Source organism: Anabrus simplex, chromosome 1 (assembly GCF_040414725.1).
Source record: "Anabrus simplex isolate iqAnaSimp1 chromosome 1, ASM4041472v1, whole genome shotgun sequence".
Taxonomy (NCBI): domain Eukaryota; kingdom Metazoa; phylum Arthropoda; class Insecta; order Orthoptera; family Tettigoniidae; genus Anabrus; species Anabrus simplex.
This window is the reverse complement of record NC_090265.1, coordinates 1,499,658,693-1,499,684,951: the sequence shown is the minus strand read 5'-3', so window position 1 is coordinate 1,499,684,951 and position 26,259 is coordinate 1,499,658,693. Positions and strand designations below refer to the sequence as shown.

At 37.7% G+C, this 26,259-nt stretch overlaps 1 protein-coding gene across 2 annotated transcripts in view; it reads right to left on the bottom strand.

Moving 5' to 3' along the window:
* Positions 1 to 26,259, bottom strand: part of LOC136858446 (unconventional myosin-IXa) — an 842,620-nt gene that overhangs the window by 328,919 nt on the left and 487,442 nt on the right. For both annotated transcript variants that reach the window (XM_067137995.2, XM_067137996.2), the window contains one exon: positions 13,908 to 14,126. In XM_067137995.2, the coding sequence (XP_066994096.2) occupies positions 13,908 to 14,126 (219 nt within the window). The remainder of the gene's footprint in view (positions 1 to 13,907; positions 14,127 to 26,259) is intronic.

Sequence of the window (26,259 nt, the reverse complement as noted above, 5' to 3'; positions counted from 1 at the left end):
GAGAGGGAGAGACACAGAGGGAAACAAGAAGCTTCTCATTCACAAATGAAGATATTTTCAGAGAAATCCAACTGCTTCAGCAAGGAAAAGCAGCAGGAAGTGATCAAATTACTAGGGAGGTATTAAAGACAATGAGGTGGTACATAGTGCCTTATTTAAAATTTCTCTTTGACTATGTCATAAATAGTGTAATACCAAAGAAATGGAAGGAATTTATTTATTTTATTTATTTATTCACGAAGCACAAGATACAGCTGCACTGAGCAAATTTCACTCGCACTGTCAACAGACTATTTAACAAACGTAAACTTTCGTAATAAAATATAACAAACATAACAAAATATACCAAGATCAGGTACACATCCTACTAATAACTGTCCAAATCGAAAACCATAGAATGTCCATGTTCATAGCCAAGTCGTCGTGGGTCTAGATGGCGGTATAATCCCTTCACATCAACTTATCTTTAAGATACTATTTACACACCTCTCGAATTCACTTTTATTTGATGCTATATCAAGCCCTTGTCTCCTATTAATATTGTTAAAGAGTGTTGGGAGGCGGATTAGGAAAGATCGTTGAAGTATTGAGTGCTGAGTGTGGGGAATGTGGAGAAGAACTTTGGTTCTGGTGGAACGGGAAGGAACGCGGAGACAGAAGAGAGAAACAAGATGTTCCGAGCGGTAATGTCCATTTAAGATCTCGTGGAGGAAACTCAGTTCAGCTACCTGTCGCCTGATGTGCAGCGGTGACACATTAATTGCCAATTAATACCTGCTGCGTAGACAGATTTCTGAGCTTGGGGTTTCTGTTCCTTACAATTGCAGCAAAGAAGGACACTGCTCTGTCTAACTGCTTAGTATTGGAGGGGGCGGCTGTTGTCCAAATCGTAGTTTAAGAGAGGTTGAACGATCGTGAGGAAGAAGTGACGAAGAGCAATGGGGTCAGAAATTTCTGTGAAGCGATAGAGAATGCCTAGTGATTTCATAGCCTTGGTTGTATATGTTTCTGTATGGATCTTAAATTGTAATTTTGTATCGAATATTACACCTAGGTCACGCTGTTGCGTAACCACGGTGATGGGATAATACCAATTTATAAAGGAAAGGGTGATAAAAGGAAACCAGAGAACTACAGACCAATCAGCCTGACCAGTATAGTTTGTGTAAAATACTGGAGAGTTTAATATCAAAGTACATCAGAGGGATATGTGATGATAAAAATTGGTTCATGAGGAGCCAGTATGGATTTAGAAAGAAATTTTCTTGTGAGGCACAACTGGTGGGATTTCAGCAGGACTGGATTCAGGAGGTCAGTTAGATTGCATAGCCATAGATCTTTCCAAAGCCTTTGATAGAGTGGAACACGGAATATTATTAAAGAAATGTGAGGGAATAGGATTGGACGTAAGGGTTACACGTTGGATAAAAACATTTCTAAATTCAGGGGTCCAGAAAGTCAAAGTAGGAAATAATGTATCTCAGGAAGAGAAAGTTTGGAAGGGAATTGCACAGGGTAGTATAATCGGTCCGTTACTTTTCTTAATATACGCAAATGATTTAGGGAACAATATAACATCAAAAATAAGATTGTATGCAGATGACATAATTGTATATAGGGAAATAAACAACATTGGGGATTGTTCAGAATTACAAAGGGAACTTGAAAGTATCCAACAATGGGTTGAAGAAAATTATATGAAGGTTAATGGAGGCATATCAACTGTTACAACTTTTACAAACAGGAGCTTTAAAACTGAATTTGAATATACTTTGGACGAGGTAGTTATCCCAAAAGATGGCAAGTGCAAATATTAAGGTGTGAGATTTGAAAGTAATTTGTACTGGAAGGGTCATGTTGATGATATTGTTGGGAAAGCATACAGATCGTTACATGTCATAATGAGGCTACTTAAAGGATGCAACAAAGAATTAAAAGAAAAAAGTTACTTGAGTATGGTTCGTCCATTTTTGGAATATGCAAACAGTGTTTGGGATCCTCACCAAGAATACCTAATAAAAGAAATAGATAGTGTGTAGAGCAAAGCAGCAAGATTTGTAACAGGGGATTTCAGGAGAAAGAGTAGTGTATCAGAAATGTTAAAGGAACTTGGGTGGGAAACTTTAAGTAAGAGAAGGGAGAAAACTAGACTTATAGGATTATATAGAGCCTATACAGGAGAAGCAGCATGGGGAGATATCCGTGAGAGGCTTCAGTTGGAAAATAATTATATTGGCAGGACTGACCACAAATATAAAATTAGAAGGAATTTTAGCAGAAGCGATTGGGGTAAATTTTCATTCATTGGGAAGGGTGTGAAGGAGTGGAACAGTTTACCAGGGGTAGTATTTGATCCTTTTCCAAAATCTGTACAGATATTCAAGAAGAGAATAAACAGCAACAGAGAAAATAAATGAAGTGTTAAGAGGGCATTCGACCAGTGCAGGTTATTGTAAATTTTAAAAAAAAATGTGTGTGTGAATAAATTAATTCCTTCCCCTGGTCTAAGGACTTTGGACAGCCAAAGTACGGGACTGGCTGTAGGAGTGAAGTACAGTGGGGACTTCGAGGGCCCTTGGACCGCTACGGTAGCTGTGAAGGCCCTTCAGGAACTCTGAAAAGTGGTGGTAAAAGGGGCTCTGGTTAAGACGCAGCAGGTCGTTATGCTACTTTGGTTCCAGAAGGGGTAAAAAAAAAAAAAGTAATTGCAATGTAAATATTAATCATATACGAGTTGTACAGTATCATTTGAAGTAATTCCACATACTGTATATCAGTTGACTATATTTGTAAGTAGTACAGGAGATATTATAAGTAGAATTTTGTAAACAATATAAATTTATTAAGGATCAGCTGTGTGTTTAATAGAAAACATTGTTAGCATAAATTGTATAATATTGTATTATAGGAAAATTTTCTTCTCTTGTTAATTTAATATTTAGTGCTAGACAATAATGTATTTTAGTGTACCATTTGCCACTGAGGTAGACACCTCATTTGCAAATAATGATATTTTTTATTTTAAATTTTTTTATTTTTTTTATTTAAAAGATCCAGTTTACTTTTTCATATAACAGCAATTCAGCATTACAATATCTTTGAATTTATACATAACCTTCACGCAATTCTTTCGAATTTGCACAGCATAACCTCAATTTCAATACGTCGCAACTAACGAAACTGAAGCAATTGTGGGGTCGAGTAAAAGGCACGTTTACATGAATAATGTAGTCAATTACAGCTGACATGTCAAAATCAGAAACAAAGATCAGAATTTTAAAAATGTGAAGAGTTATGGAATTCTTTAGAAGACATACAAATTAAAATAAAGGAAACAGAGATCACTGATGAAACAGCTGCACAACAGTTTCAAGAGGAATGGGAGGGAGAGTGAGAACTATTTGAATCTATTTATTTCAGTGCAGTTACACAATTGCAAACAATAATAGATGAAGCAGAGGATGTTCAAAATAATATGCTAGCGCACATGAACACGGCCGTAAACAACACCATTCATCAACAGGAAGTTCCACAAAATCGTAACAGAAGACTACAGAAATTACAAGAAATTAAATTAACAGAATTCAATGGTGAATTCACAAAATGGTTGCTTAGTTTTTTTTTGCTTTACGTCGCACCGACACAGATAGGTCTTACGGCGATGATGGGACAGGAAAGGGCTAGGAGTTGGAAGGAAGCGGCCGTGGCCTTAATTAAGGTACAGCCCCAGCATTTGCCTGGTGTGAAAATGGGAAACCATGGAAAACCAATTTCAAGGCTGCCGACAGTGGGGTTCGAACCTACTATCTCCCGAATACTGGATACTGGCCGCACTTAAGCGACTGCAGCTATCGAGCTCGGTGGTTGCTTTTTAAAAACAGTTTTGATTCAATCATTCATAATGATACTCAACTAACAAATATTAAAAAATATCAGTATCTGATCGGTCTTCTGCAGGGCGAAGCACGGAAAGTCATTCAAGGTTTTACCATTTCAGAAGAAAAATATACAAGTGCCTGGAACTTGATTGCAGATACATATGATAATCAAATGATGATAATCGAGACACATCTAGATGAACTTTTCAAGTTTCCTACAGTTTTCAAAGAGAACAAATCTGAATCACTCAGGCAATTACAATTTCATATTCAAACTCACATGGTTTCATTAAAAGCAATGAAGCAACCGGTACAATTTTGGGATATATTGGTTATTCATCTAGCAAAGAAGCAGCTGGATTTCATTGAGCAGAAAGACTGGCAGGAAAGGGTGAATGGCAACACTCCAGAGAAGATGCCAACGTTGGATTATTTCTTGAAATTTTTAACCGAACGTTCCCAATCATATTTGCTGTTAAATCACAACAAAACCAAGGCACTGAATACGAAGGCATATCCGAAGGACAAACAACCTAGCAAGAAAGTTATGACGACGACGACGACGACGACGACTCAGGCAAGCTGTAATCTGTCTGGTGGAAATCATCCCATTTTTACATGTGAAGAATTAATTAAGCGATCAGTTGAAGATAGAAGAAAACTGCTCCGAGAAAAAGGACAGTGTCATAACTGTTTGAAACCAGGACATATTGCAAAAAATTTTATAGAGGATCAAAATGCGAGAAATGTGGACTTCTTCACAACATTTTTACATGCTGAGGAAGATGACAAACAGAAAGAAAACAAAGTGCCCATAAACCTTTGTGTTGAATCTCAGGCATTCACCTGTTCTCTCAATGTGAACTTCGTGAAAGAAATAACATTGCAAATACTTTGGTGAACAGCTTTAAATGATGTGAAAGATGCTCATGGAAGAAGACTGACATACCGAGCCTTATTGGATCCGGGATTTCAGACGAATCTAATAAAAGAAGGTCTGTATAAGAAACTTGGTTTACCGAACATCAAGACAAACACACAAATCATTGGAGTTGATTGTTCCAACGTGGAAACAAAAAGGATTACGAGAGTACACCTCGCTTCAAGGAATGACAGATTTGAGGTTGTGCCATTTCACTGTGGCAGGAATAAAAATCAATCGAATTGAGATGAAAGCGATTACCGGTAACAAAATTAAACACAATGCGTAAATTCAATAAAATGTCAAGGAGATACGGTATAATGCAAAGTCAAAATGGTCAAGATCATAATGGCAGTGGCAAAGACAAAATTGGAAGTCGAATTGTTAAAGCCAGATTTATTGAAAAAAAAAGAAAAAAAAGACAATTGAACAAGTTAGCAAAGAAAGCAGATGCATTCCGGTCAAGAAGCTCGATATACGTCTTAAAACTATTGAAATAGAAATTAGTCTATGAAAGAAAGAAGACTTATAGCGCTTATATATCAAATAGCACTCGAACTATAATAATAATTTAATATACGCGTTCCATAAATTGAAAACGGCAAGAATTGATTAACAGAAAATTGAAGACGCAAAGACAAGGCTTTGAACCCAAGATATATCAAATAGCGCTCAAACTATTATAATAATTTAATATACGCGTTCCATAAATTGAAAACGGCAAGTATTGAGTAACAGAAAATTGAAGACGCAAAGACAAGGCTTTGAACCCAAGAGAAAGAATTCAATATAATGCAACGTCAATATATTAAGTAATTAAACAATCCTGTACGACATAAAAAGCTAAGACAATAGCAGACATATTGCGAATCTGATAAAGATTGAAGCGATACAATGCAATCTAAAAAAGATTCTCACTGATAAAATTATGTTAGAAGTCTTTGATAGCAACAAATTGTTACAGCTGATTTCATCTATGTATTTTAATCTTTCAATTACGCAAGACAAGACTGTTACGGATTTCTAAGAAGACCTTGGGGCAGACTGTCCGGACGATACCGAGTTGAGATGACGGCAGAGAGGAACCACAATCCCAGATGACATCTCGATGGCCAGCGGAGTAGGATGATTGTTAACCAGAGCTGCAGATGACGAACAAAACTTGATATAATCCCGGAAGCAGAAAGAGAAGGATAAGTTTCATAAATATATGTACACAATTGCTGGATAAAATGAAATGTAGACCATTTGTAGTTGGAAAGTAGATGTTAGATCGCTACCATCTTCAAAATAATTTGTGTTAAATTCTCGCGAGTGATTTATTTATTGTGTCAATACATATGAGAAGATAGTCTTCCTAAGAAGCAAGATTACCTCCAGTTAGGGAATGCGAGATAATAGTGTGGCAATATCATTTCAATAAAACCAAAGAATCCCAACAGATTATGCCATGTAATGTGTGAAGTGCTTAGGAGTAGAATACTTTAGGATCTTCGATAAAATACTGAATAATGTGTTGTTATTATATGCAGGTTATACGTTGTCATAATAAATCAGAATAAGGTTAGATATGGATTTAATGGTGAACGGAAGACATGAAGATATTGATCCAATGACATGAATAATTGAGAATGAGATTATTTATGAGTCAGACTGATGCAAGTGCGATAACAGAAGTGCGATAACAGGTACCGGTATAACTTGAAAACAATATTCTCTCACCCATGGGTAACTAATGCAGATATCGAGCTCGAATAATAATAATAATAATAATAATAATAATAATAATAATAATAATAATAATAATAATAATAATAATTTTATTATTATCATTTTACAATTATTATTATTCTATGTATAGCTGTGAAGTGTTACATCCATTTGGTATTAGTATTACATTATGTGTACATGCAATATAATTGCGTTGTTTTTGAAGTTATGTCACGAAACAAGCAATGTATATAAACAGTTATATCAGTTCAGTTAATGTATACCTGTAAATTAATATTAATTTATTCTTACCTGTATACATAAATTGTAATCTATAATTGTGAAATACACTAACTTCCAGAATGGTATAGGTAATGAGAACGATTGAGAAAATTCCATCCATTGTAAACTGTGTATTAAGCACTCTAGAATTTTCACGAAGATATACTTTGTAATGTAACTTTCTAGAAGCCGGTCTCGGCACACATATAAGGGGATGATCTTGACGGTAAAAGTTAGTTGTTGTTTAGTAGAGTGATAGTGTAGCAAACATATATCCCGGGCTGACATGCAATATTTGCAGTCTCCATATTGAAATACGCAGTCATCAGTTTTCAACATTGTTTCAAAATTGTAACCTCTAGTGAAGTGTTTTGATACTGTGATTCAGGTTGTGAATATACGTGAATAAAATTAATTGTACTAACTGACAGCATCTTGTGTGCGTCTGTGTGGATACGTTAAGACTAAGTTATATATGATGAAGACTTGAAAGAAATGGAAGAAATATGATATGAAAAGGGAAGTGAAGAAAATGTTACGATACTATATGAAAGTAATGAAGAATGAATTTATATATATATATTGCTGCGATGATATAATAGAAGTAAATGGTATATTTGAAGAGTAAGATGATAGTATTGACTCAGGCTAGGATCACGTATGTTTATGATACAGTGGCATTGTTTCTTTAATTGAGAATCCATATCCATAGCGACAAAGCATTGTGACATTTATAAAATGTTATTGCAGGATTAGATCATCAAAATGAATCCTTATGAGAAGAGTTATTCATTAAATTGTTCATTACTATTTTCCACAGATAATTTCAAATGAATAGATGTCACATAATATCTTAGAGAATGACGTTCCCTACATATTTAATTAAATCATATAAGTCATATACTGAATTTCAGACAAGTTTGTGAATCTAGTTGGTTGTTTATGATTTTATGATTGATCTAGGTTGGAAATTAACTTATCATATGATATAATGGTGGTTGATACGAGGGTAATCCCCAAAATAAGGTCTCCAATTTTTTTATAAATACAGAACTCTGTTCGTGTGGCTGTTGGTCACAATATCGTGAAGAGTGTTTCCCGCGCTCGCATATAAACATGCGCACGCCACCCTGAGGCACTCAGTCTTGCCTTGGCAGCCGTGAGAATGGAGCTCCCATAGGATGTTACCGCCAAGTGCGAAGTGCGCGCAGTTATTTGGTTTTTTAATGCAAAAGTACTGAACTGATTGAAATCCACTGCCAATTGACGGAAGTGTATGGTGAGTTGTGCATGGATGTCAAAAATGTTCGTAAGAGATGTAATGAGTTTGCAGCCCGTCGGACTGAAATTCACAACGAACAAAGGAGCGCGAGACCGTAAATTTCCGTCGAGACAGTGGTGAAGGTTGAGCAAATCATGCGTGAAGATCGGTGGAATACCATGGATGATCTCTGCACTTCGGTTCCTGAGGTTTTCCGAAGTGCCACTCACAGAATTTTAACGGAAAAGTTGAAATACCGGAATATGTGTGCAAAATGGGTGCCATGCATGCTAACTGAAGACCACATGCGGCAACGAGTTGATTATTCCCGCGTATTTCTTCGTTTTGCAGCCGAACAGGACAACTTTTTGGACTCAATTGTCAAAGGTGACAAAACCTGAGTGTTCCACTTTACATCTGAGACCAAGCAACAATCACACCAGTGGCGGCATCCCTCTTCGCCAAAGCCGCGGAAATTCAAGCAAACACAGTCTGCCGATAAAGTCATGACAACTGTGTTTTGGGATCGAAAAGGGGTATTGTTGGTCGACTTAATGCCCACTGGGAACACAATTAACGCTGACAGGTACTATGAGACCCTGAAAAAACTCAGATGGGCAATTCAGAACCGGAGAAGAGGAATGTTGAGTAAAGGCATAAACATTCTCCATGACAACGCTTGCCCGAACGTCGCCCGGCAAACCGAAGCTCTCCTGAAACAGTTTCAGTGGAACATCATCACCCACCCATCCTCTAGTCCCGACTTGGCGCCCAGCGACTATCACTTGTTCCCTAAGTTGAAAGAACATTTGGCTGGAAAGCGATTCAGCACCGACAACAAGGTGAAAGATGAGGTTCACAACTTCCTGAACAGCATGGCGGCATATAAAAACTATCACAGAGTCTACAAAAATATATCAACCGAAATGGTGATTATGTAGAAATATAGCTAAATATTCAAGCTGTAAAATTGTCGTCTTGGATTTGGAGAAATACAGTATCACTCCAGAGGCTTCTGTGGAAAACATTTCAGTTTTCTTCAAACAGAGTCACCTAACCTAACCATATATATATCATGAAAAACATATTTCAAACACATGTAGAGAAATTATAACTTCCTCTCTAAAATTTACACAGGAATAGGCTTTCTGAAATTTAAATAGACACAAGAAAATATAAACTATCCTCCAAAATCAGTGATGTGCTCTGTCCTATCTTGACGTGTATCACATTCTTACTTAATTTCAGTATATAACATTAAAAACAAGAAATCGTTTACTTCAGCCTTTATTTTTAACGAGTTAACAACTGCTTCACAATTAAGTATTTATTTATTTTCCACCTAGTCGATACAATGATTGCTTAAGGCAATTTTTAATGGTCAAAAGTGGTACATGTTTCGTATATTATCAACATCTTCAGCCACATAACACTGTTTAGATGAACAATATATAAAATTGACAAAGGAATACTTTAGAGGAAGTGTCCTTAAAATTAACATCAGATTGACAACATAAAAACAAACAAATAACTCAAGAGAAAATATATAAATTATTTCTACAATAGAAAGCAGTCGTCAAGGAAACACTTGTACAGTATTCCATAGAGAATATGTCCTAATGAATATTATTTTCTTAATAATTCATGAAAAAAGGTCAATTTAAAAATTAAAAAAAAAAAATACAATTTATAAGTAATTATCAAAATGAAGAAATCCAGAAATCATAGTGTGGCCTTTATTATTAATGCAGAAGAAAATATAACTAATTCCTAGTTGTCAAATCTTATTAAGCCTGCTTTCCTTTGGAACAGTAACTCCTGTCATTCTTTCACAGTTTTGCGTTGGGTGTAATATTGATGATGCGTTCTTCCTTGCTCTTGCACTTGAGGAGGCGGAGGAGCGGGGGATATAGGTGTGTCAAGAACTTCCTTGCTGTCACGTATAGCTTCAACTGAGGAGGAATAAGTTGTAGGGCTATTTGTAGGTGGAGAAATTCCAATTCTTTTTTTGTGATCTTTCTCAAGCATTTTCAAATATACCAGAATTTGATAATATAATGGAATCTTATATTCTACAGCCTCATTAAGGTTATCATTTTTCTTTACAAGTTGGTCTAGATGAATGTCTTCATATGTGTTCATTAAGCTGCCCTTTTTTAACTTTTTTATGATGGTCAGGTCTTGTTCTATGTTGGTAAAATTATGACCTGTGGCAGTCATGTGTGATCCCATTGCTGAGAATCTTCTATGTTTTTCAGCATTCACATGTTCCAAATATCTAACTTTAAAATTGTCCTATGTATGTATTCTTGCATTCAAAGCATGTGAGTTTGTATATTCCCGAATCAAAAAATTTATCTTTTTCCGAGAGATTTATTGTATCATGGTTGAAAATACTATGTTTCATGTTGTTATTGGTGGAAAATGCAATTTTGAAATTTTTTCTCTTAAATAAATTTGTTATTACGTGTATGTTTGGATTATTATATGTGAACTTGATATATTTTTCAGTTTTACGAGGTTCGACTATTAATTTAGATAGTTGCTTCTCCGAAAATTTATTAATAATTTTATCAATCATGTTATTGTTGAAACCATTCAAGACGGCTTGTTGTCGGATAAACAACAGTTCTTTATTCCTTTCAGATTTAGATAAAGGAATACTAAATGCTCTGTTAACGTAACTATAATATGCTGATCTTTTCTGTGCCTCAGGGTGTAACAAGTTGTTCTTGATAGTGGTCAGTGTGAAAGTGGATTTTCTGTGTATTTTGAAAGAAAATCCTTTTTCTTGTCTTGTTGTGACTATGTCCAGAAAATTCAGTGATCTTTCTACTTCTTCTTCTAAAGTGAATTTTATATTGGAATCCAAATTATTCAATATATTTAAAACTTTATTGCTATCGGTGAGTCTGTTATCTATTATAGCATAAACATCGTCCACATAACGTGTCCAAAAATCCAAATCCTCTATTTGATTCATAATTTATATATTTTTCATCTAAACAGTGTTATGTGGCTGAAGATGTTGATAATATACGAAACAAGTACCACTTTTGACCATTAAAAATTGCCTTAAGCAATCATTGTATCGACTAGGTGGAAAATAAATAAATACTTAATTGTGAATCTATTGAAGTGCGATACGGACCATGAAGCTGATTTTATGTAATTAACAACTGCTATCGGCCATGTTATTTACTTATTGATTATGAAAACGTGTTATCATCTTTCATTTTGAATTTTCGTTAGAGAACAGCAGTCGACAGGTATTACTTATCGACTCCAACATTGCTTTCGAATGTCGACGAGAGAGTTTGCAAATGCACATAGAGAGAAAACTATACCATACCAAAGATAACTGATCACATTTTGTGGCAAATATTTGAGTTTTCTTACTCAAACAGCATCACCTAACCTAACTTAACCGTACTATATTTATCATGAATACAAATTTCTAGCACCAGTAGAGAAATACACTTCTTGCTATAAATTTATATGATAATAGCCTTTCTGAAATTTAACACATGTGAGAAAATATAAACTAACCTCTGAAATCAATGATGCACGCTGCGATATCTTGAGGAGTATTCCATCCTTACTTAACTGCAGTATTTAGCATTAAAACCACGCGATCGTTTACTCAGCCTTTATTTTAACGAGTTAACAACTGTTATCGGACACATTATTTACGCACTTATTATGCAAAACAGTTCTCTTTGATTTCGAATTTTCTTTATGGAACAGCAGTTGACGGGTATTACTAATCGCCTTCGAGGGTTGACGAGAAAACACGCTAGGGGACAGTGTGAGGAAACAATACCGAAGGTGATCGACTGCATGCAAAATAATCGGTGGGGCGCATAAATATCGGTTACGGAAAAATCGCTCGTAATAACGAATGCGTCAGCGATAGGGCTCTCACTGTGACCAAAGGGTAATACACAGTTTAATATAGGAATTTTGAAGGGACATACAAAAACTGTTGTTATAGCGGGGTTCTCGTTACATGCTGCACTCGGTATAGCGGACTACTACTGTATATATAGTGCACGTTTCATAACCTTACAAATAATACGATCGTATCGTCCGTACATATGACAATTACGTAAATAATAATAATAATAATAATAATAATAATAATAATAATAATAATAATTGGATGCAAAAATTTCATAGCCATACCTCACAAGTAATAATAATAATAATAATAATAATAATAATTTGAGCTCGGTACTTGCATTATTTGCCCATGGGTTAAGGAATATTGTTTTCAAGTTACATCAGTCTATTACACTTGCATCAAGAGACATCGACTGCAGAAAGGATTTACAATTAGAATTGAGGAAAGGTTCAACCTATTCAATACTAAGTATGTCATATAACATGTTTAGAACATATCATTTATTGTTACTAGTACTGGTTTCGACGCTTAGTGGCATCATCAGCTAGAAGTTACACATAACATAACATGTTATGCATAACATAAAACTGTGTACATAATACATGCAATGCAAAGTACAAATGGTTAACAATATTTTACATTTAGAGCTAAATGAACAATGGGTAAAATATGATGGAGTAATGTAACGCATAACAGGTGTTATAGTCTAGTATGGTACATTGGTGTTATACAATAAAATTGGCCTGATGAATTAAGTAAAAATCTTGGTATATATAATAGAACGATGAGATAAAATTGATGTCCACTATTCTGTTATTGTCAATGGAGATATACATGTCAAGGTCCAGTATAGTGTGTGGCTGGCAAGGCCACCAAATATATGTTTATGGCCGGTATGCCTAAAGTTGGGTGGTTGAATAAGGTTGAATTTTAAATTAAAGTTGTCTCAGCTCAACATAGGTAGTGTTTTATGTTATGTACCCTGCCCACTTTGTAACTTCTAGCTGATGATGATGCCACTAAGCTTTGAAACCGGTACTAGTAACAATAAATAACATGTTGTAAACATCCTATACGACATACTTAGTATTGAATAGGTTGAACCTTTCCTCAATTCTAATTGAGAATCTCAGTTCAATACGGGGAAAATGAAGTTCCTAACTTATAATGCACAAAGGATAGCGCTGTGATCCAACTATGAGATCTGAAGAGAGCTCCGGCCAGAATGAGGAGATAGGGCAAGAAAAGAGAGCCATCTATGAGCCAACATAAGAATATTTCAAACATGCCTATAAAATGCCTGGTATTTAAAATTGTTGGATTGTTAATCTGTGCCACCAGGGGAATAATGACAAAATTTTGTGTGAAACATCTACAAAATCTTGGGGTTTCTAATATCATCCTTCTGGATGTATCAATAATAGCAATCAATTATCATTATCATCATTCTTCTTCTTCCGTCTTTCTTCGTTATGCCCATTCAAATAGCATGTTTGAACTTATTCGTTGGCCTGATGTTTTTCGCCTACTTTGCCTCCCGAAATCTCTTCAGTTATTATTATTATTATTATTATTATTATTATTATTATTATTATTATTATTGAATACTATTAATCATATGGTATACTTTGTCATGTTTGGCAATTCATAAAGTGCAAATGAATGAATGAATAATTCACATTTTTAATGCCATCTACATTTTGGGATCTTCCCAAATGCCATATTTCAAGTCAAGAAGGATGTTGAGATGTATGTTTAACATTTACAACATACATAAGTTACAATAAAGATAACATCTTGAGCTGTAAAAGAAACTTCTCTTTGGGTTTGCTAGCTCTGAGCAGAAGTCTGAGCCCAACTACATAACAAAACATTCAAGAACCCCAAGGTACGTAACATTTGCAGCTCAATCTGTCACTGGTTGGTAAAGATGCTGATGGCCATACTTACCTGAATTTCCTTCGTCCTTTTCTCTCTAGCTTCAATGTACCTCCGTCGAGCAATCTTGCCCCTAACATGAGCTTGAAATCCAACCAAACCAGTGCGAAATTTCTTATACCACAAATGACAGCGATGCCCACGCCACACAGCTTGGATGAGGACAACAGCAGATAATCGAATTCTCATGTGGTTTAATAGCCGCTGTGCCATAAACATACGCCAATGTGACTGCAAGAAGAAGAAAAATTAGCTTCCAATAAATTATATCTTGAATTTTTAAATAGATGTCATTAGATGTTAAACAGATGTCACAAAAAAAGGAGTTCTAAAATGGTAGCAGACAAATAATTTTCAGGAGTGCCAGATGGGTGAACAGTTTATACCTGGAAAATTTATCTATACTCTATGAACAAAACCACACCCGGGTGACTAGAGTGGGACATAGATGATGATGATGATGATGATGATGATAACTCTATGAGCAAGGACATAACTTGGTGGTAAGATACAGGTGAGAGAAAGTAAAAACTGAGCCACAATCACAATAAAAAAGTGAGAAAATTTATCAATTTATTGTATACTAGATGTATCTTCCCCCCATATTGACGGGTTCATCTGAAGGATTGTACAGTTACACTAAGCGGAATACATACATACATACATACATACATACATACATACATACATACATACATCATCATTAAAGATTATTATGCCTTTCAGCGTTCAGTCTGTAAGCCTCTGTGAATTTACTAAACATTGCCACAATCCTCTATCTGTAACTAGTGTTGTGGCATCATTTAGTTCTATACCTCTTATCTTTAAACCATTAGAAACCGAGTCTAACCATCGTCGTCTTGGTCTCCCTCTACTTCTCTTACCCTCCATAACAGAGTTCATTATTCTCCTGGGTAACCTATCCTCCTCTATTCGCCTCACATGACCCCACCACCGAAGCCAGTTTATGCGTACATCTTCACCCATCGAGTTCATTCCTAAATTAGCCATTAACTCCTCATTCCGAGTACCCTCCTGCAATTCAGCAATCATTCTCACTACCTTCATGTCTGTTACTTCTAATGAATAAGATATTCTGAGTCCACCCAACTTTCGCTCCCATTAAGCAAATTTGGTCTGAAAACAGACCGATGTAAAGATAGTTTCGTCTGGGAGCCGACTTCCTTCTTACAGAATACTGTTGATCGCAACTGCAAGCTCACTGCATTAGCTATACTACACCTTGATTCAATCTACCTCACTATATTACCATCCTGGAAGAACACACAACCTAAATACTTGAAATTATCAACCTGTTCTAGCTTTGTATCACCAATCTGACATTCAATCCTGTTGAATTTCTTACCCACTGACATCAATTTAGTCTTCGAGAGGCTAATTTTCATACCATACTCATCGCACATATTTCCAAGTTCCGAGATATTAGACTGCAGGCTTTAGGCACAATCTGCCATTAAGAAGAAGTCGTCAGCATAAGCCAAACTGCTTACTACATTTCCACCTAACTGAACCCCTCCCTGCCATTTTATACCTTTCTGCAAATGATCCATGTAAACTACGAACAGCAAAGGTGAAAGATTACAGCCTTGTCTAACCCCTGTACGTACCCTGAACCAAGAACTCATTCTACAATCAATTCTCACTGAAGCCCAATTGTCAACATGAATGCCTTTGATTGATTTTAATAATCTACCTTTAATTCCATAGTCCCCCAGTATAGTGAACATCTTATCCCTCGGTATATTTTCATATGCTTTCTCTAGATCTACGAAACATAAACACAACAGCCTATTCCTCTCGTAGCATTTTTCAATTACCTGGCGCATACTGAAAATCTGATCCTGACAGCCTCTCTGTGGTCTGAAACCACACTGGTTTTAATCCACCTTCCTCTCAACGACTGATCGCACACTCCCTTCCAAGATGCCAGTGAATACTTTGCCTGGTATACTTTTTTTTTTTCTTTTTTTTGCTAGGGGCTTTACGTCGCACCGACACAGATAGGTCTTATGGCGACGATGGGATAGGCAAGGCCTAGGAGTTGGAAGGAAGCGGCCGTGCCTGGTGTGAAAATGGGAAACCACGGAAAACCACTTTCAGGGCTGCCGATAGTGGGATTCGAACCTACTATCTCCCGGATGCAAGCTCACAGCCGCGCGCCTCTACACGCACGGCCAACTCGCCCGGTGCCTGGTATACTAATCAATGAGATACCTCGATAGTTGTTGCAATCCTTCCTGTTCCCTTGCTTATAGATAGGTGCAATTACTGCTTTTGTCTAATCTGAAGGTACCTTACCAACACTCCATGCTAATTTTACTACTCTATGAAGCCATTCCATCCCTGCTTTCCCACTATACTTCACCATATCAGGTCTAATTTCATCTATTCCTGCTGCCTTATGACAATGGAGTTTATTTACTATCCTTTCCACTTCCTCAAGTATAATTTCACAAACATCATTTCTCTCCTCCCCATCAGCTTGGCTATTTGCAACACCACCAGCATGACCTCCCTTTACATTGAGAAGATGTTCAAAATATTCCCTCCACCTCTCCAGTGATTCCCTGGGATCTATTATGAGTTCACCTGAATTACTCAAAACACTGTTCATTTCCTTTTTCCCGATCTTCCTAAGATTATTTATTACTGTCCAGAAAGGTTTCCCCTGCTGCTTGACCTAGCTTTCCAGGTTATTACCAAAATCTCCCCATGACATCTTTTTGGATTCAACAACTATTTGTTTCGCTCTGTTTTTTTCACCTACAAACAAATCCCTGTCTGCCTTGGCCCTTGTTTGGAGCCATTTCTGATAAGCCTTCCTTTTACATTTACAGGCTGCTCTCACTTCATCATTCCACCAAGATGTTCGCCTTTTCCCATCTTTACACACAGTTGTTCCTAGGCATTCCCTTGCTGTTTCTGCTACAGCATCCCTGTATGCCACCCATTCACTTTCTATATCCTGAACCTGCTTGCTATCTACTGTTCGAAAGTTCTCACTAATGACATCCATGTACTTCCACATAATTTCCTCGTCCTGGAGATTTTCTACACTTATTCATTTGCAGACAGATTTCACTTTCTCTACCCTAGGCCTAAGATATACTTAGTTCACTACAGATCAGATAGTGGTCTGTATCAACGAAAAATCTGTGAAAAACTCATACATTCCTAGAGATTTCCTGAATTCAAAGCCTGTTAAGATATAGTCTATTATGGATCTGGTACCCCTAGCCTCCCGTGTGTAGTGATGAATAGCCTTATGCTTGCGGAATGTATTCGTAACAACTAAACCCATACTAGCACAGAAGTCAAGCCAACGCTTCCCATTCCCATTAGCTTTCATATCTTCCCCACATTTACCAATCACCCTTTCGTATCCTTCAGTTCTATTCCCAACTCTTGCATTGAAATCGCCCATTAGCACTATTCTATCCTTGCTGCTGACCCTGACCACGATGTCACTCAATGCTTCATAAAACTTGTCAACTTCATCCTCATCTGCACCCTCACATGGTGAACACACGGACACACTTCTTGTCCTAATTCCTCCAACTAACAAATCTACCCACATCATTCGCTCATTTACGTGCCTAACAGACACTATGTTTCGTGCAATGGTATTCCTGATAAAGAGCCCTACTCCAGACTCTGCCCTTCCCTTTCTAACACCCGTCAAGTACACTTTAAAATCTCCTATCTCTTCCTCGTTATCTCCCCTTACCCGAATAACACTTACTCCTAGCACATCCAGATGCATCCTCTTTGCTGACTCAGCCAGTTCTACTTTCTTCCTTCCATAAGCCCCATTAATATTGATAGCATCCCATCGAATACCATTTCGTTCACCAAGTTGTTTCCAAGGAGTCCCTCACCTGTCAAATGGGAGTGGGACTCTATTACTTCCATAGGTCCGAGGCTTGCTTAAAATGTTCTGAGCTCGGTAAATTCATGAAGCAGAATGCTACCCTACTTGTACATAGTCCAAGTGAGGATCTCTCCTCTAGCGGGTTATGGACCACTGGTGAATTGTATAGTCCTAGCCGCCTGAGCACAAGGAGGGCCATGACTCAGAATATGTCCAAGATCCCCACTCCCATTCCGTAGCAACTGGCATCCCGATTCTCAGGACCACTTACTAGGCCACTCAGCCGTTGCCCATTGTTCATGAACTAGGACGTAACTACAGCAACCCACAAACATGAACCATTACAAGTTTTATGTTTTATGTAAATTATTATGACTCCTTAGACCATGTGTGTTTTAAGATTGATTGAGGCTGATGATGCCCATGAAACAGTGGGCGATACATGTACCCTTCACATTTCTGGTAATTTCCATGTGTATTTAACCACACGAAAGTGGAATAATTGTACAGAATAGGTGGTATTAAAATTACTCCTTGTATAAACTTTGTGATTATCAATTTAGTATTCGAAAGGCTAATTTTCATACCATACTCATTGCACCTATTTTCAAGTTGCAAGATATTAGACTGCAGCCTTTCAGCACAATCTGCCATTAGGACCAAATCATCAGCATAGACTAGACTGGTTACTACATTTCCACCTAACTGAATCCCTCCCTGCCATTTTATACCTTTCAGCAGATGATCCATGTAAACTACGAACAGCAAAGGTGAAAGATTACAGCCTTGTCTATCTCCTGTAAGTACCCTGAACCAAGAACTCATTCTACCATCAATTCTCACTGAAGCCCAATTGTCAACATAAATGCCTTCGATAGATTTTAATAATCTACCTTTAATTCCGTAGTCCCCCAGTATGGCGAACATCTTTTCCCTCGGTACCCTGTCATATGCTTTCTCTAGATCTACAAAACATAAACACAACTGCCTATTCCTCTCGTTGCATTTTTCAATTACCTGGCACATACTGAAAATCTGATCCTGACAGCCTCTCCGTGGTCTGAAACCACACTGATTATCATCCAACTTCCTCTCAATGACTGATCGCACATTCTGTTCCAAAATGCCAGTGAATAATCTGCCTGGTATGCTAATCAATGAGATACCTCGATAGTTGTTGCAATCATTCCTGTTCCCTTGCTTATAGATAGGTGCAATTACTGCTTTTGTCCAATCTGAAGGTACCTTACCAATACTCCTGACTACTCATTATTACTCTATGAAGCCATTTCATACCTGCATTCCGTCTATACTTCACCATTTCAGGTCTAATTTCATCTATTCCTGCTGCTTTATGACAATGGAGTTTATTTACCATTTTTTCCACTTCCTGAAGCGTAATTTCACCATCATCATTTTCCTCTTCCCCATGAGCTTGGCTGTTCGCAACACCACCAAGAAGATCTCCTTTTACGTTGAGAAGATGATCAAAATATTCCCTCCAGCTCTCCAAAGATTCCCTGGGATCTATTATGAGTTCACCTGAATTACTCAAAGCACTGTTCATTTCCTTTTTCCCTCCCTTCCTAAGATTGTTTATTACTGTCCAGAAAGGTTTCCCTGCTGCCTGACCTAGCCATTCCAGGTTATTACCAAAATCTTCCCATGACTTCTTTTTGGATTCAAGAACTATTTGTTTTGCTCTGTTTCTTTCATCTACATACAAATCCCTGTCATCCTCAGCTCTTGTTTGGAGCTATTTCTGATAAGCCTTCTTTTTACGTTTACGAGCTGCTCTTACTTCATCATTCCACCGAGATGTTCACCTTTTCCCATCTTTACACACAGTTGCTCCTAGGCATTCCCTTGCTGTTTCTATTACAGCATCCCTGTATGCCACCCATTCTCTTTCTATATCCTGAACCTGCTTACTGTCCACTGTTTGAAACTTCTCACTAATCATATCCATCTACTTTCTGGAGATTTTCTACCCTTATTCGTTTGCAGACAGATTTCACTTTCTCTACCCTAGGCCTAGAGATACTTAGTTCACTACAGATCAGATAGTGGTCTGTACCATCGAAACATCCCCGGAAAACTCGTACATTTCTAAAAGATTTCCTGAATTCGAAGTCGGTTAAGATACAGTCGATTACGGATCTGGTACCCCTAGCCTCCCATGTGTAGCAGTGAATAGCCATATGCTTGAGGAATGTATTCATAACTGCTAAACCCATTCTAGCACACAAGTCCATTAAATGCTTCCCATTCCCATTAGCTTCCATATCTTCCCCACATTTACCAATCACCCTTTCGTGTCCTTCAGTTCTATTTCCAACTCTCAGATTGAAATCGCCCATTAGCACTATTCTATCCTTGCTGTTGACCCTGACCATGATGTCATTCAATGCTTCATGAAACATGTCAACTTCATCCTTATCTGCACCCTCACATGGTGAATACTCTGAGACAATTTTCATCCTAATTCCTCCAACTGACAAATCTATCCACATCATTCGCTCATTTACGTGCCTAACAGGAACTATGTTGCGTGCAATGGTATTCCTGATAAACAGCCCTACCCCATACTCTGCCCTTCCCTTTCTAAGACCCATCATGTACACTTTATAATCACCTATATCTTCCTCATTATCTCCCCTTACCCGAATATCACTTACTCCTAGCACATCCAAATGCATCCTCTTTGCTGACTCAGCCAGTTCTACTTTCTTTCTCCCATAAGCCCCATTAATATTGATAGCTCCCCATCGAATTCAATTTCGTTCGCCAAGTTGTTTAGAAGGAGTCCCTCGCCTGTCAAATGGGAGTGGGACTCCCTTACTCCCATAGGTCCGAGGCTTGCTTAAAATGTTCTGAGCTCGGTAAATTCATGAAGCTGGATGCAACCTACTTACACATAGTCCAAGTGAGGATCTCTCCTCTAATGGGTTATGGACCACTGGTGGATTGTAAAGTCCTAGCCACTTGAGCACAAGGAGGGCCATGACTCAGAATATGTCCGAGATGCCCACTCCCATTCCACAGCAACTGGTATCCCGACTATAAGGACCAATTACTAGGCCACTCAGCCATTGCCCATGGTTCACGAACTAGGACGTGACTACAGTAACCCACAGCATGAACCATAAGCGGAATACTAATAATTAAAAAAAAAAAAAGTTTTGTGTTGGTTAGTGTAGAGGCTAAAGGCAACATAGTTCCTACATGTTATTCCTTGCATTTCAATGCTCAAAACGTCTGACGTGTTGGCTGATTGGTCAGCGTACTGGCTTTTTGTTCAGAGGGTCACAGGTTTGGTTCCTAGCCGGGTCGAGGATTTTAAACTTCATTGGTTAATTCCAATGGCTCGGGCGCTGGGTATTTGTGTTGTCCACAACATCCCAGCAACTCATACACCACACTAATCTCCGCCACAATAACATGCAGTTATCTACACGTGGCAGATGCAGCCCACCCTCATTGAAGGGTCTGCCTTACAGGGCTGCACTCGGCTAGATATAGCCACATGAAATTTTTTTTAAAATGCTCAAAACAATGAAACATAAGAGAATGAATTTATTAACTTAACCATTGCAGTTTGATTTATGGGCAGTATAGACTTCTATCTATTCCCTAATGAAAATCACTGTTATATTTTAGCTGTGTCATCAATACTTTAAAATTCTTATTACTTATTTATTTCATCTTGAAACACTGTACATATTCCGACAACATTTTATGTTCTCTTCCTCAGTGGCTCCAAAACTACCAAATATTTCTTTTTTTCTTTGCTATTTGTTTTACCTCGCACCAACACAGATAAGTCTTATGGCGGCGATGGCCTTAAATAAGGTACAGCCCCAGCATTTGGCTAGTGTGAAAATGTGAAACCACAGAAAACCAGCTTCAGGGCTGCCGACAGTGAGGTTCGAACCCACTATCTCCTGGATGCAAAGTCACAGCTGCGCGCCCCTAACCGCACGGCCAACTCGTCCGGTCAAATATTCCTTGGACCTACCTATTACCTCATACTTAACACCAATCAATCTCATGACACATCCTCATATAACATAACTAAAATTATCGCTGTCTTGAAACCAGGCAAGGATCCTAAATTACCCCAAAGTTAGAGACCAATAGCCCTACTAAGCGTAACTTACAAGCTTCTGGAAAGACTGATTCTTAACAGGATAGCTCCTACGATTGAATGCCTCATTCCGATTGAGCAAGCTAGTTTTCGTCATGGTCGTGACTGCAGCAATCAGTTGCTCGCTTTGACTTCCTTTATAGAAAATGGATTTAAGAGGAAGAAGAAAAGTGTCTCTGTGTTCCTCGATCTTACCGCCGCCTATGACACAGTCTGGAAAGAAGGCCTCCTCCTGAAACTCAGCAGAGCAATACCACGTCTCAAGATCTTCACTCTAATAAAAAATAAGCTGGGAAATAGATTTTTTCCAGGTTCATACAGAACACGTTCGCAGTCGTTTCCACAAACTCAACAATGGTTTACCACAGGGTTCAGTGCTGTCTCCAATGCTTTTCAACTTATACATACACAACCTTCCAGAAATCACACCTCGCACGTTCATTTATGCAGATGACATCAACCTCACCATACAAAGAGCAGACTTCAGTGAAGCTGAAGAAATCCTATCCCAGGACCTTGAGAAGATGGACGGTTATTTCACAAAGTGGTGATTGATACCAAGCCCTCTAAAGACAGAAGTAGCTACGTTTCACCTCAGTAACAGGAATGCAAACTACCAACCGACAATCAGGTTCAAAAATTACACACTGCAGTGTTATGCTACCCCCAAAAGCCTTGGTGTAACTTCAGATAGATCCCTAACCTACCGCATCACCTTCAGAAACTGGCAGCTAAACTGAATAGTCGTAACAACCTTCTGGGTACACTAGCTGGAACTTCATGGGGTGCGGATGCAAATTCATTGTGAACAACTGCTTTAGCACTTGTATATTCTTCAGCTGAATACTGTTCTGCTGTATGGCTTAATAGTTCCCATACTCGTCTAGTCAATGTCCAGCTGTGCCACACAATGAGAATCATATCTGGCACCCTGCACTCCACTCCTGTACTAAACCACATTCAACCTCCTCACATCAGACGACAAAATGCCCTTGTCAGATTATGGACTAAGGTGGTGATGAACAGCTCACTTCCCATCCACCAGGATACAGAAGAAAACGCTGTTGCGAGACTGAAATCCCGGAAACCTGCCCGGAAGACGGCCAGGGAACTAACTGACATACCTTTTAGACCTGACGAAGCATGGAAGGAAGAATGGGCCAGATTACACCCACATGGTCCAATCAACATCAATGACCCAACAGCAAAACCTCCTGGGTTCAACTTCCCACGCATCATCTGAACTAGATTAAACAGGATACGCTGCGGCGTTGGAAGAACTTCTTCTGCACTACACCAATGGGGATGGTTGAAGTCTCCTTCCTGCAACTGTGGTGCTGAAGTGCAAACCATCAGCCACATTGTGAAATAATGTCCTCTACGAGCATTCACTGGGCCTATGGAGGAGCTACATCAAGTAACCCCTACGCCACTCACTTGGCTGGAAGGACTTGACATCAGCTTGTGATGAAATCTCAGAACCTGCAGGCAGGATGTGTGTGTGTGTGTGTGTGTGTGTGCGCGCGCGCGCGCACGCGTGTGTTTGTTTGTTTGTTTGTTTGTAAATACTCTATATCCATGTATATAAATATGTTTACATTTTTCTAATAACAAATATATGTAAAATACATTTCAAACGATTGTCAACTGAAGCATCATATGCTAAATAAATAAATAAATAAATAAATAAATAAATAAATAAATAAATAAATAAATAAATAAATAAATAAATAAACAAGGCACCATCAAACTTACTTATGTTACATTATCATCAATACTCTGTGGAAAGACTGCAGACTACATCAGGTTTTGGATGTCCATGTTTTAATCTCACCCAGTGTTTAGCAGTGATCAAACTGATCAAGTCTTTAAACATTTGTTAATATCTTCACTTTCATTTTATACTTTGACCAACAAGCACATAACTTATTTATATTCTTTTAAGCATTGTATTTTTACTTCATCCTATTAATGTCACTTATTACTTAAGGGTCTATCATAAGTACTACATACTTGTATATCTTTTTTCATAAGACCTGTTTCAGCTGATGATGGTGTCCACGGACACGGAAACCAGTATTGAATAAAAAAAATTTGTGATCATATTAACAACATATTTTGTACTGAGAAAAGGTGGATCAATCAAATTTCCCTCTACTGTATGTTATCTCCTTTCAATACGGACCAGATATGTTTTTAATGTTGAAAAATCTCCTACATACAATTCTCTGAATATACCACCCTTGCCTATTCACTGAAACATTTAAAAACTACACATATGCATACTCGTATAATAAAAAACTGCTAAAATCTTCCAACATAAAGTTTACGTCTACACTAAAATGTTGTGGCTTCTTCCATCTAAGATCACCTGTCGTTCAAGAATCTCTTATTGGTATGCTAGCATTTCACTTCAGTAAATGAAGCTGACCTTGACCTCTGTTGATTTCACTTGGGAAAAATGCAAGCCAGCTGAACACATTATTTTTCCAATGAGACCAGAAACCATATCTTGTAACTCCATTTGCCTGTTGGAAGCTGATTAACATATAATTGTCACTCTATGGCTCTACCAATTGCTATATATTAAATTCTGTACTTCCGCTTGTCGACTCCCGTTAGCTCATCTCTCAATTCAAAACAAGACACACTTATTTTAAGAAAATTTCATTATATGTAGTTTAGACATGAAAACATGTGTGTGTAAGTAAATTTGATGAAAAAACATGAACAGTCAATCGTCACGTAACAAAGCATGGCTCTTAGTGCCATCAGTAGTTTCATTTTTTGTTTTGTTTTGTCTGGGTGAAACTGATGACTTGGTTTTACCGTTCGACTGAGGAGTGTGGTGAAATGTTATGACAATGCTTCACCTTTTCAGACAAATAAGACACATCTGCACTTAGACTGTGCTTAGGAATTTGTAAGTCTTCAAAGTTCCCATCTGAGAATCCTTACTCACAATTTCACTCCTGAATAAAGTAACTTTCCTTTCCTCTTTGCACTCCTTTCCAGGTAATAAAATATATCAATTATACTTTCATCTATATTTACACACAAGCACGCCACACCCTTCTCTGCAGCAAGATTAATTAGGTGAAAAGAACAGCCTACGATGTTTATGTTACTATTTTCCCGCTTCAAACATCCTGCCACACCATTCTTTAATCCTACCATTACTGCAGCATTATCAGCACCAAGAGCTAGGCAGTTTTTTAATGGAATGCGGAATTCCTGAAAAGTTGATAGCAAAAGGTTGACTTCTAAATTAGGCACAGAGAGAAGGCAAGTCTGAATTTGACTTCAGGTCTAAAAAAATGTTACAACAATAGGATATATTTTCAAGTCCCTTTTTTGCTACCATCAGAAACAACAAAACATGCATTCACCTGCCTTCCTCCCATGCACATTTCTGAAATGATAGCTGCTGTTTTGGTTTTAGCACACCTATATCGTTTAGCAATTTCCGAATCAGGAAACATTTTGCGAAACAAAGGAGGCCCCACGTCGTCGGCACAATTTACAAGCAGATTATGTTCTACGATAAATTATTTAAATAAAGCCTTGGCATTCGTCACAGGACTTACAAATTGGTTTTTACGTGAAAAGCTAAGTTTCTGGTTTCTTTCTACACACTGGACAGTCTACTTATGTTTTTTCGTTTGCACATGTGAGAGTATACCGCACTTACCCCAATGCAAAAAAAAAAAAAAAAAAAAAAAAAGAAAAAAAGGATATTTTTAGCATTATATATATATATATATTCGTTTACGGCCATTAGAGACCACGTTAGATAACAATTACATGTTTCTGGAAGCCTTCCTCACAGCCCAGAACTTAAGCATCCTCTCTCTGGCAGCCTGTCTTCTTTCTTCCGTCCACCCACGGTTAAGTTTTGGTTCGTCACGGAATTCCTGAAATTTGTCGATCACTGACCTAAACTTTGTTCGGTTTGAGATGTCTTCTGAATTTAGTCCCACCTGTCTGAGATCCTTTCTCACCTCCCTGAACCATTTGTCCGACACTTTAGGTCTGCTGTCTAGTATTGTGAAAATCCTTTTCCTTAGTCTCTTCTCATCCATTCTAAATAAATGCCCATAGAATTTAAGTCTCCATTTTCTCATGGACTCAGTTAGCCTTTCATTGTCTCGGTAAAGTTCTTCCCTTCCTCGCAGCCTATACTGTCCATCCACAATCTCTGGACCCATTATTTTGCGAAGGATCTTTCTTTCAAATTTCTCAGCTTCTCTCAGTCCCTCTTTTCCTGTCATTTGGAGGCATTCACTAGCATACAGACATTCCGTTTTAATCACTGTATTGTAGTG